This window comes from Dysidea avara, chromosome 1, assembly GCF_963678975.1.
Source record: "Dysidea avara chromosome 1, odDysAvar1.4, whole genome shotgun sequence".
NCBI lineage: Eukaryota > Metazoa > Porifera > Demospongiae > Dictyoceratida > Dysideidae > Dysidea > Dysidea avara.
Window position 1 is genome coordinate 13878911 of NC_089272.1, and position 13360 is coordinate 13892270.

The window sequence follows — 13360 nt, forward strand, 5'->3', positions numbered from 1 at the left end:
GACAAACCTGCATTCACCACATTACTTTTATACAGAAGTTTGCAAAAATCGATCGTGAGTTTAAATTGTGGGCTGACAAAAAAGAAATGATTGTGGGTTTCACTGGTTGTAGTGATACCATTTTAAACCAAATAATCACTTTGTGGATGAATAAAGTTACCTAAGGTGCTAAAATAAACACTTAGACATATAGGTTGTGAATGTTTGAGGTATCTTTTCTTGCAGTTGAAATGTACTCTGTAGAAAAACAACCCCCACATTGTAAAAATGATTATTTGTGACCAGGCCTGCAACAATAGGGCATGTGGGCACAAACTACATCCCGTCACTCTACAGGGAATATCTCAGTATTGGAAAAGTATATTTCCATTCTGTAACTTACATCATGCTGTCCATTAACTGCTTACTAAGAGCTGAAAATTGCAGAGCCATAGCATAATGGTACATAAAGTTATGAGTGATGAAAGTTTGAAAAAGTAGGCAAAAATCATGTGCCCACATGCCCTATTTTCGCAGGCCCAGTCACATTTAGTGATGCTTAGTAACTGAACTATGCAATGCTGACTCACTCAATTCTTTTTACTTCACAACAATGCCCCTAACTAAATCAAAATGTTTAACTCAAACCCACAATGCGAAACTTTAAGCAGCTCTAATTCAAACCCACAATGCAAACTTTAAGCATCTCTATATAAATAATCAAAGGGAACTGATGCTTTGTAGCTGCCTCAGCATCAAAGGCAGTTGTGGTTAGGGCTATATCATGATATTGCCCTAACCACAGGGTGATATCTAGATATAATAGTTGATATATAACCCTGTGGTTTCCTTTGATCTGAGGTGTCAAAGTTGTATGTATATATATATAATTATGCACAAAACTTGTAATTCTACAATATGCATCTGTTTTGTAGCTGGTGTGAATACAGGTCTTCCAGTAAAATAAAAAGAAAAATGTACTGAGACACTGTACCATTAGATACTGTTTGAGGTCCAAAAATCATGGACTACCTTTTATTGCATCTAATTGCATGTGACTCACATGCTGCAATTCAAAATTATGTTTGGGTACTATCGAATAGATGCCACTAAGAGGGTAAGATACTTTTCCACTTACAACTTACGAGAGTATCATCTGCAAACTGATCACAACATCACATTACATTGTAACGAATAACACAAAACAATGTTGGAGTGTGCATATTAGTCATCCTTGATTTAAAAAAAGTGTAAATAAGTATAGTCTTTCCAACTGACAGCTACTATATATAAGACAAAACATTCTGTTGTCCATATTAGTTCTAACATTTGACCGAAAAATGTCCCCTTGAGAGCATCCTAACATATTAAAATTTAGCATACTAAAACTGCATGTAGCGAAATGGGAGCCAGACTAGTACAAGAGGATTATCAGGCCAATGTTGGGAACACCATTCCTCTGCATGGATGCCACAGAGCCTGTTTCACAGTAATTCTCAGTTTCTGTCTTTGTTATTGTTGTGAGATATAAAATATTTTGCATATTGCATGCATTCATTTCACATAATAGTCTGATACCTTTTTAACGTAACGACACCTTTGGTGTGGTTGTTAGCAGCCTTATAATGTAGGCCTGTAGTAGTTGCTTATTTGAGAATGTATATATATATATTTAAGATCTTCACCTCTCAAATACAGGTGCACTTTATGAGACATCAAATGTCCTTGAGTTTTAGACATTTGCTAGAATAAACTATTCTTTGCTGTAAGTGAGTGGGTCAAATTGGTATTAAATACACACACAGTCACTGCTAGAAATAAGCAGTTTTCCTAAAATAAAACTGGCATCAGGTTAAGTACCATGGACTCAGGAGGTACTATTTCATGGTGCTGACACAACCCAATCACTGATGAGTGGGTGCCCCAATGCTTGATAATATACCCTCTCATGTGGTGCTTTTGGTGTAGTGGTATGGCTCATATTTCAGCTAGAAGCAGTCCTGCTGGATAGTACTGCTATATAGACACGTGCTTCGATGTGTAAGGTCCGATAGCATTTTGACCACATGAACCAAAGGCTATTTGTCATGAATGTTCATCCTCCAGAATATGTCTTGAAAACTGCATGACTAAAACCTTCTCCTTGTTACTCTGTGTGTCACCTGGCTAATTGATAGCCAATTTTGATGTTATATCTGTTAGCTACTTAAAAGCATAATCTTATACATGCACAAGAGACTGTTCATGTAGCTACAGTGTAAGATTACAGCAATTTGCAACAAAAAAGCTGAATAAAACATACCTTACTGGACCTAATGCTGAGGAAATCAGTTCCAGATAACTCAACACCAGCCGATACCCAGCTGGCTTTCTAGCTCATGTAAGCAGGCACTTAGAGGTATTTTACATCTCTCAGGGTAGCCATATTCTGGTGAGCATTTTTCTAACAAGCCCAGCACTTTTGTAACTGGTGAGCTATTGCATGTCCATATGCAAGCTCGTTCTGACCTGCTATAACATAGGTCCAGAGCTGTGATACCTGTACACTGGCTCGATCTGACCTATGTACATCCCTCAGGGTAGGGGATCATATCCAACAGACCCATCACTTTTGTAGTTGGCGAACTATTGTATCAAGCGAACTATTGTATCAAACTTTTCTGACCTGTTATAACATAAGTCCAGCTTGGCTGGTGAGCTGTGATAGTTGTACACTAGCTCAATCTAACATCCCTCCGGGTAGTGGATCATATTACCAACAGGTCCAGCATTTTTGTGGCTGGCGAGCTATTGAATCAAGCTCGTTCTGACCGGCTATAACATAAGTCCAGCTTGGCTGGTGAGCTGTGATAGTTGTACACTAGCTCGGTCTGACCTATGTACACCCCTCAAGGTAGGGGATCATATTTCTAATAAGCCCAGCATTTTTGTAGCTGGCGAGCTATTGCATGTTTATATGCAAGCTTGAACTGACCTGCTATGACATAGGCCCAGCTTGGCTGGCAAGCTGTGATAGCTGTACACTAGCTCGGTCTGACCTATGTACATCCCTCAAGATAGGGGATCATATTTCTAGCAGGCCCAGCACTTTTGTAGCTGGTGAGCTATTGTATAAAGCTCATTCTGACCTGTTATAACATAAGTCAAGCTTGCCTGGTGAGCTGTGATAGTTGTACACTAGCTCGATCTAACATCCCTCAGGGTAGGGGATCATATTTCCAACATGTCCAGCATTTTTTTGTAGCTGGCAAGCTATTGCATGTCTATATGCAAGCTTGTACTGACTTGCTATAACATAGGCCCAGCTTGGCTGGCGAGCTGTGATAGCTGTACACTAGCTCGATCTGACCTATGTACATCCCTCAAGGTAGGGGATCACCTTTCTAACAGGGGTAGTGCTAAAAGCCGGAACGGAACGAATTGGGGCGCGCGCCAAATAGAAAAATCGTTTGAGACGGATTTTGCATCGTTTCCAACTACCACACAGTGACTAGAATTGTGCTAGAGTTCATTTCCTTCTACTTATATGCAAGCTAGAAATCGCGCTCTCGAAGTTTCTATTTAATGCCCGCCACGTAGCATGTGCTCTTACCAATCCATCAAATTCTGTTTAATCCTGATGTAGAATTGATTCCTTATCATTCTAAAAGGTAAACTACTGTAGTATTTTCATGTTATAGTCATGTCCAACTCTTTAGTAACAGCGAGGATGGTTTTCTAAGTCTGCCAGCATGAGCAATAATTTACGAGAGTTAACCAGTGTATGTTAGTGGCTGTGAATCATATGCTTACAGTGCTTACAAAATAGTGTAGCAGGTTAAATGATAGTTTTTCAGCGTAGGTAATTGCAAAACGCTTTCGTGCAGTGGGAATTAAATAGAAACTCCGAGCGAGCGATTTCTAGCATGCCTACAAGTAGAAGAAAACTAACTTCAGCACAATTCTAGTCACTATGTAATGGTAAGAAACGGTGCACAATCTGCAAAAACGATTTATTAATTTGGCGCGCGCCCCATTCCGGCTTTTAGCACTACCCCACCAACGAAGTGAAACAATATATATATATATATATATATATATATATATATATGAATGGTTCCGGACGTACTGAGTGGAGTCCAGAATCAATTGTCAGGCGAACTGTGCGGTAGCGCGTAGTACAGTCCAATCGGCAACTTGGCTAAGTACCGGTGGGTAGATGGTGGCGATCCCTCACTCACACTGGCCGGGTCGGGGTTCCTTAAACCTCCATGCCAGCATCGATGAGTCATCATATATCACAAATAGAGCCATCAGTCCGACTATCAGTCCATTCTCAATAGCCATAGGGAAAAAGGCGGGATTTTGAGACAATCAACAAATTCTGCGTTCCTTGATGGACAAGCTCTCTCGACGATTGATAATGGTTGACGAAGCACAAGAAATGCCATAGGAGTAATATTATGGCTGAAATACACATTTAAAATAATGGCGCCAAAAATAAACAACCACCTCTGCCGAGAAAAATAAGAGGCCGACTGTTGATTGATTGATAAGTTTAACCTCTCAATGATCGGCACATCCGCTCTTCCTCATTGGAGGGACATACATACAAGCACATACATAAACATATACATACAAGCAAAATACACACAGTACAATCCAAACATACATAATAACAGAACAACAATACGCATACAAAACAAAACAAAACAAAAAAAACAATACAACACACATGTACGTAAATTATATACAACAATTACAAAATCATTCAAAAAACAAAAAAAAGTATTGGTGGCATCATAAAAGTTTGTGAAAGACATTGGTTCCTTCAATCTAGGGGGCAGATTGTTCCATACTACATTACCTTGATGTCTAGCATACTTTTGAGTTTGAGATAACCGGGTTTGATTAGGATTCGCAAAATATGATGGAGTTCTGGTGTTGTAAGATGTACGGTTTCCAAACTCTATTGGTGGTACGAACATGATTCCTCTGGCTGCATGATATTGATGGAACATTACACAAGCTAAACGAAACTGAATGAGCTGGGTAACCTTAAGCCAACGTAACTCTTGATAATAGTCAGATATATGATCATTCCTATTCATGGAAAACACAAGTCGCACAGAACGGTTCTGAAGTCATTGTAAACACAGCAGCTGATTCTGACTCAAAGATGGATCCCATACAGACAGTGCATACTGCATATGAGACATAACTAATGAGTCCATCAGTAACTTAATCAAGTATGAAGGAAGGACATGTCTGTGATGATTAATCAAATAAAGGTAGTAAGCCATCTACCTTTGTCTGTTATCACGTGAGCTTGATTATTAATAGAGGTGCTTTAAAATTTACTGAGTATTGAACGATATTTAATATGGAGCCAAATACACTGTCATGTACGCAACCTCGTCACGACATAGAATTATTTATTTAAGATGTAATTTTAACCCTGTGTCGTGTTATCTTTACTACTTGGTTGTATAATTATTATTATTATTATTATTATTAATGTTTTACAGCACATAGGTACTGAAAGCCAATGGCAAGTACTGCCAAAGGCTAAATTACACTAACATAAAATTAATTAACGACAAAACTTAAAGTACACTAGGATAAAATTAGATAATTAATTAGTTACAGAACTGATTGATTTCTTATAGGAAAAGTGGGGAGGTAAAGTTGTGGTAATTTGTCGTAAAGTGGAGGTTTTGTCGTTCTAACACACTGGCTACAGGGACAGAGGTAGTGGAAGGTATGTACATCATTGTCATTAATGAAGTGATTCCACATATAGATGTACAATTAGTGCTTGATAGATGTTATTTGAGCTGTTAAAATCCACTGTAGGTAGAGAATTCCAAAGGTGGGGTATCTGTACAAAACTGTGCTTTGAAAAGTTGAAACCAGACAGAGTAGCAAGCTTAGTGTTTCCAAATAATGGGACAAGTCAATAGGAATGGAACCAAGTGCACCATTAATAATAATAATTGGTACAATAGAAACTTGCTTAGTTCTCCACAATCTAGAAACTTCAATTTTTGAGTCAACATGCTTAGTAATTTATTCAACACTCTTTTGAGAGATACGTGACTCTCCAGGTATGGCTACATCAATCAGATACACTTTGTTTGATGTATTTCACACAAAAGTGATATCAGGTCTATTATGGTGAATACCAATGTCAGTTACAATTGTATAGTGCCACACAATACTTAAATACTCATCATTTTCCCAAACAGCACTAGGAGAATGTCTCCACCATGGGCTCTGAACTCGATACCCAGTTTGCTTCAATAGTGTCCGGTGTATTAGAGAAGCAATAACATTATGTCTTTCTTTGCACTCTCTTTGTACTAAGTAGGAACAAGTACTTATTAAAATAATGGTCAATGGTTTCATCAGCAATGCCGCAAAGTCTATATTTAGAAGAGCATAGTAACTTGCAACTGTGTGCTTTGATCACATTGGTAGAGACAGCCTGTTCCTGCACTGCAAACACACACTGTGAAAAATGAGGGATATAAGATGGTATTTCCAGTGGCTTATTGAATACAAAAAGGCTTGATATAACCTGTAGTATACTAACAAGCACATGTAAGGCTTTAGTTAATGTGTTAAACAGACTGAGACCACATATGTGATGGTATAGTGTGGGCATTATATTAGATATAAGCTATTTCAGGTATTGTGGTAAATAAACTGAAACCATATATGCAATAGTATAGTATGAATTATATTAAAGTATAAGATGAGTATAATACAGGATTTATATTAAGGCTTATTTGTATTCAATAAGCCACTGGAAATACCATATTATATCCCACCTTTTTCACAGTGACAATTATCCTCTCTAAGCCAAGTCCAATTTTATTTGTAACACAAAGGACAAGACGATCTAGTTTAGCTCTGTAAGAAGTTTTCTTAGCTACCTTTTCTTAATGCTATCTTGCTACTAACTAGCTGCATGCATGATCTTAAGTGCATGTGTATACAGACTTAGAATAGGCATGCATTAAAATATATAGTGGCTCAGCTACAATTGCTAATACAGTGAATTATTTTGTGCAATTATAATTCAACATGCATGGATCTATGATTGAAAATGCGAACCTCATAATCATACAAAGCAAAGCACATGTGAGATATTAAATGAAATGAGCCAGTTTGAACAATTATAGTACAGCTAGTAGTGTCCAAGTTTATTATAAATATATTTATTTGCCTGTGTAAGAATCAATGCAGTTTTACTGTTTGCTATATTGTACTGTATGTTAGGGATCATGGAGGTTTTGTACTTTGTTTTCTCTCATTCAGCACACTTTTTAAGCTTGTCAAAACTCACAAATGTTTCCCCCCAAATAATAATGTAATATGTAAGCATAATGCACATCATTATGTAAAAATGTTATATTGGTCGATGTAAGCACCACTAAAGCCTTTGTAGCTATCCTAGGCAATTAGCACTGAAATGATGCAGAATGATAATTTATTGCATCTTTAAATTAAATTATCTCCTTGTTTATCCATACCCTTGTTTACCCGAAATTGTAAATGACTGTTCTATTAGAGTATTTTGAGTACAAGTGTTTGTTCTATTAGAGTATTTCAACAGAACTCTGTATATAAATGAATGGGCTTCAGTTATGTGAAAAAAATCACTTATCTGAACACTTTTATACACCACTACCTGAGAAATGGATAACCAAGGGTCCACTGTATTTGGTTCTGGTAATACTCAGAATTCAAAAAAAAAAATTACAGTATGGCATCCATGACTGTGTATGTTGCATCTATAATATAAAAATGCAAGACAGATGTTAAAAAAAGAGTGAAATGTGACTGGCTCTGCTCAGCTCCATGGTCTTTTCGAAAGTCCAAACTTTCTGGCTGATGCTTTCTTTTTTGTGAGTTTGTGAGTCTATAATATTTAACTGATGTTTGGTCAGATTGACTATACAACAGAGCATGTGTGTCTGTTATGATTTCAAGTTAATAAGTCAAGTCAGCCAAGGCTATAAGACAGGTTTGCACAGAGCCAGTCATAAATAACGTGTAACTGTATTTATATGCAGTGTAGTTTGGCAGTTATCAAATACACCAGACTTTACAACAATATATGGTAAACACTGAGAAACAATTCAACAAACTACAAAATGAGTACATAATTTAAATGGAAGTTAACAACAATCATTATGATTGGGATTAAACTACAGTCTCCTCAACATAGCCATTCTTGTTTACTTTAAGAGGCAACTCTAGTTGTGCATGTAGCGTTATCACTGAGATTGGATTTCCATAATTATCATTGTTATTAATTGCATCTAGATTCTGCGCTCCATTAGTTGAATTTCTTTGTAGAGACAAGATCTGTTCTAGTAGATAAATCATCAAAGTATTCTCCTCTGGCTAATGTAGGTCGAAGACCTTGTAGTGAAGTAGGAATATGAGTCGAGAGTGTGTCATTTGATGATGACTGACTAGAGACCCGCCGATTATGCTGGCATAATTATGAGCATAATAGGTGCATTGAGCATAATGCTAGCATAATAGGTAGAATATTTTGTAACAGTATGAATTCTTGCTTTTAAAAATAGCTATCACAGAAAGATCGATATACTCTAATAGAACAGTCAGTAACTCTAATAGAACAATCACATAGCTGACTGTTCTATTAGAGTATATCGATCTTTTCTGTGATATGCATTTTGACAAGTAGATTTGTGCTTCAGCCACTTATTATTTATCCATAAACTGGAAATTATCAGCAGAGCATGAGAACTGAGGCATAAATAATTGGGCACAATTTGAGCATAATAGGTAAGTATTGAGCATAAATTTAAGTATAATAGGTAAAATTATGAGCATAATCGGCGGGTCCCTATGACTGACTGAGTCTTTGTTCTGAGGAGGAAATAAATTTGCCACTTGTTGACAGTTCTGTGTATTCTCCGGTTGCTGATGTTGATCGAATATTTTGTTTGGAGATATCATTATGCTCTTCATCATTAGATGACCTAAAGGTTTGTGCCATGGCAGTCAATTCATGTACATATTCTCCATTAGCTAAAGTTGGTTGAAGGCCTTGTTCCATGGAAAGCTCTTGATCAGATAAAACAGATTGTTTTGAGTTAGAATTTAGAAATGTATAATCCCCAGTTGCTGATTTTGGGTGAGGTGATTGTTGCAAAGAAAAAGAATGATCTGCTAATATTGCATTTGCTGACAATGGCCTGATAGACTGTTCACCTATATACTGACCTACAAGGTCACCACTATCTTCTGACAAGAAATTGCGAGTTTGATCAAAAGTAGAAGTTTCATCAAAATGTTCTGGCATTGCTTGAAATTTTTGTTGTGGATTTGAAATTTGGTTTACAAGTCCTTCATTTTCTGATATACTTGCAGTTCCAGTAGTTGACCCTTTCTCTGTAGCATTACAATGGTTGTCATCATTGTCATGTGCAAGATTACCAAGACTGTCTTCTGCATGAATATAAGCTCCAGTGGAAATTACTGGTGAAACTATTTCATGGAAATTTCCTTGAGAAGATTCTTGGCATTCCTAAGTAGTAAACACAAATAGTATACCAAGTGCTTTCATGCAATTGTATGATTTAAGAGGTCATTGAGGATTTAAGATGTAGCTATAGAGATAGCAATATTGTTAGTAGTTAAGACATACCAAATTAATCATACATTTCATAAACTATTTACCCTTTAGTAGAGATTTGGCAGGTCAAATAAATAGACAAAAATGTACATCATTTTAGATGCAGCTGACTGTTTTATTAGAGTATATGGCTCTTCTATTAGAGTACCTCACTTTTTACAGATGCAGGTGCTAAACCCCTTCCAAACTAAAGTAAGGGAGCTCCATTTCCCTCCCATTTGCTACCTACTTGTGCAACATTTAAGAGTCTACAACCATATTAGTACTTCCTTTAAGAGATCACATATTAATTTATATTTGTTTTTGGTTTGCCACAACACTGACCCGCCACATCTGTAAAACATGAGTCATTGCCTTATATGTGTGTTAGTAAAAGTCATAGTAAAGCCTATACATAAACAACGTAATACAAAAGGCTACGTATATAATTAGCTCAAGAGAACGTGTTGGTTTCAGCATCAAATGTCAAACTTTTTACCTTGATACTTTGCTACAAATTGAAATTTTGTGTCTGTACTCTATCAAGATCAATGACCACCAGCCACAGTCTTGAACATACAATATGACTATGTTCACTCCAACTGGTAATTATGTTTCTGGTGTGAGTTCTAAATGTGTGTTAGTGAGGAGTTTAGTAACAAACCAAGAATAAAAATAAAGTATGGGGTTTACTTTTAGAGCATCTCGTATACTATACCTTATGAGATGTCAATAACTTGTAGTTTTTCATCGATGATAGCTATCTATGTAGTAAACAGTTGAGCATGCCACACACCAATAGTTGGATTATTTGTTGGAGCCCGACATATGAAATCTGAAATTTCAACATGGTATATAGCTATATCAAATTTTTTTGAGGCTTGCAGAACAGAATGCAGATAGTGGACCAGAAAAAATTACTAAAATTGAAATGACCTAACAATAAATGGATCACTTGACTTTAAAACAAAATGCAAGTATGCTACCTTTTCAAAGTCTGTTGTGAACTTGGGATAAAGTATGGATCTTAGTAGCAAATTGTAATCAGTAATAGCTTTGTATTCTTCTTTGTTATCACCAGCTGTTTCATCTTACAAACTTATTCCTTCAACATCTTCACATATACTTGGTTCATCTGTACCAACTACTGAGTAGTAATCATTATCAGCAAGTGTTGTCTGTGAGGTTAGTAACATGCAGTAATAAACATTGTGTTGTGTGTGTATGTGCGTGCATTTGTATGTGTGCGTGTGTGTGTGTGTGTGTGTGTGTGTGTGTGTGTGTGTAGTGCTGTGCGATACGCCTGAAATGGTGTATCTGTATCTAACAGCTGTGTAGTCACGATACTATATCGATATGCGATACAGTGCATCCTTTGTACAAAGAAGCCAAGTTTAATTAAGTGCGTTACCTGCCGATAAATTTTTATTGTTTAGTATCAGCCATTACACCATTGCACTGTTATATAACAAGCTTAAGGAGTCTAGGGAACAGATAAAAAAACCCAGCTACACTCTTAAATTGAAGAAAGCCAGACCTTCATATTTCCGTGATGGCGCAATCAAAATATCGATACGTGTGTATCGTTATCGTGATACAGCTGGAGTGTCGCGATATTCCGATATAGCAATAAGTATTGCACATGTGTGTGTGTGTGTGCGTGCGTGCGTGTGTGTGTGTGGTATGCTAAAGGATATTGCATGGTAAACAGTAAATTTTACTACTCTAATAGAACATCCACTTACTTAAACTAAGCACTAAAACAGTACTTGTGCTCAAGTTCACAAATACACAAGTACAGGAAGGCAACGTGGATACAACAAGTGCACAATACACTGAGTCAACAAAGTTTGTATAGTCAATATGACATGTTAAGTTTTCAATGTATCTATGGTAACAAATGTTACCTTATTTATCTATCACCTGTGAAAAGAAATTCAAGTAAGGCAGCCAGTTCTTCAAACAGGATAGTTAGTAAGCTAATAAAATTGTTGTATATGTGAGAGACTTATCATACAAATAACAATAATACCACATAGCAGAACATTTTGGCAGGAGAAAATTTTTGGCGAATTTGGCGAGTATGCATGGAATCGCTAAAATTTTACTCGCCATTTTTCTAAACATTGAAAGTGTAGCAGACACTACTCTTCAAAAGTGAGTGAATATTGTTACAGCAGTGAGTGGTTAGTCTTCCGCTCATATCCCATTGAATAGATTATGGTTTTAGACTAATAGCTCAGACAGATGGGCAATTCAGCTGCCCATGCACATGCCTCGCCACATGCATTCCAGTCTTGATTACTGACTTAGCAAGCTACAATAGTGCATGTTGATTTTGTTATAGCTAGCTATTTACATAAGAAGAGCGCATCAATTCGAATGAGAGGACTTGAACTGTAGTAATTCATCCGTAGACATTGCAAAGCTTCATTGCCAACGCTGTTAGATTAAATTGGTGTGGGCAAAGTAATGTGATGTATTCGCAAAATATTATTCACCAATTTCTGACAATGATCAATTCGCCAAAATTTTCTCCTGCCAAAATTTTCTGCTATATGGTAATGGCCTTACCCAATTTGGCAGCTTCTTGGATGGCTGTTTAGTCTCTCTATATGTAAAAACTAAGATGTACATGTACACACAATAAGATTATAATTATTTCTTTAGTGAACATGCTATACAAAGCAAAAACATTTAAATAATTTTATGATGCACAAGTGCTTTGTATTTCCTACTCAATGCAAATCAAAATGAACATAACATTTATTCATATAACTAGAATTCTGGACAATTATTTTCTTTAATCTATCATACACAGCTAATAAATTCATGTTGTTCTTTTAATTGTTTCGACAAGCTAATAACAAGTTGCAGAAAGCTTTGTTTTAAAATTACTATAACCTTTTGTAGTTGCTTTCATTGGCCTTCATTTAGAACAAGACTTTTAAGTCCAACACTACTACAGTCATTCACTTTACAGATTCAAGTGAGAGGGAATTGCTGCTCTATATGCATGTTCTCTAAGTATGCATGTCAATATCATTATACTAGATCTATACCTGTTGCAATTTCTCAATACGATTGCTCCACAAATGATGATAGCAATCACTATAATTACAATGATTGTTGATGACGTCACTATGGTTATTACCAGGATAGACCCTATAGTAAAAGTGAACATGAGTATTATTGTATATAATACAAAAACATCAATATCATTTTATGCAAATATAATGAGAACTGACTAGCTATCTTATCATACTGTACAATAGTACTGTATAGTAGAGGTTGGCATATGGTTTCATGGATTTTCGCACCTTAAAAGCGGACTTGCAATACATTTTACCTGAAAAAACCACCTGAAATACATTTGTAATGATGCTGTACCTTGGGTAAACGAAGAGAAAAGTTGAATGTTTCGATGTACAGTGCGTTTTAAAATTTTTGAAATTCACCTGGATTTCGTCTGCCTGCCTGCCTGGCCTGCTGTACCAAACGCAAGGAAATTTTGACGTAAGAAAAATTTGACAAATTCACACTTCAGCAGATTTGACGAATAAAATGTTGATGAAAATTAAGAAATTGTAGGTAAAACCTGTACTTTTAAAGGTGTTTGTAAACAATTGACTAATTTAAATTTGACACGTCAAAATTTCCTTGTGTACGGTATGACCCGGTTGCACTAGGTATATGGCTCCAGAAATTTCAGACAGCTAAGGTAATGACGGCGGATTCATGAAT

General features: G+C 36.4%; 1 protein-coding gene across 1 annotated transcript in view; it reads right to left on the minus strand.

The window, feature by feature from the left end:
• Positions 1-7751: 7751 nt before the first annotated feature.
• Positions 7752-13360, minus strand: part of LOC136259195 (uncharacterized) — a 33544-nt gene continuing 27935 nt past the window's right edge. The window contains exons 10-15 of the mRNA XM_066052705.1: positions 12679-12781; positions 12191-12227; positions 10712-10794; positions 10558-10642; positions 8848-9529; positions 7752-8436 (exon numbers count right to left, since the gene is read on the minus strand). Of these exons, the coding sequence (XP_065908777.1) occupies positions 8306-8436; positions 8848-9529; positions 10558-10642; positions 10712-10794; positions 12191-12227; positions 12679-12781 (1121 nt within the window). The 3' untranslated portion in view covers positions 7752-8305. The remainder of the gene's footprint in view (positions 8437-8847; positions 9530-10557; positions 10643-10711; positions 10795-12190; positions 12228-12678; positions 12782-13360) is intronic.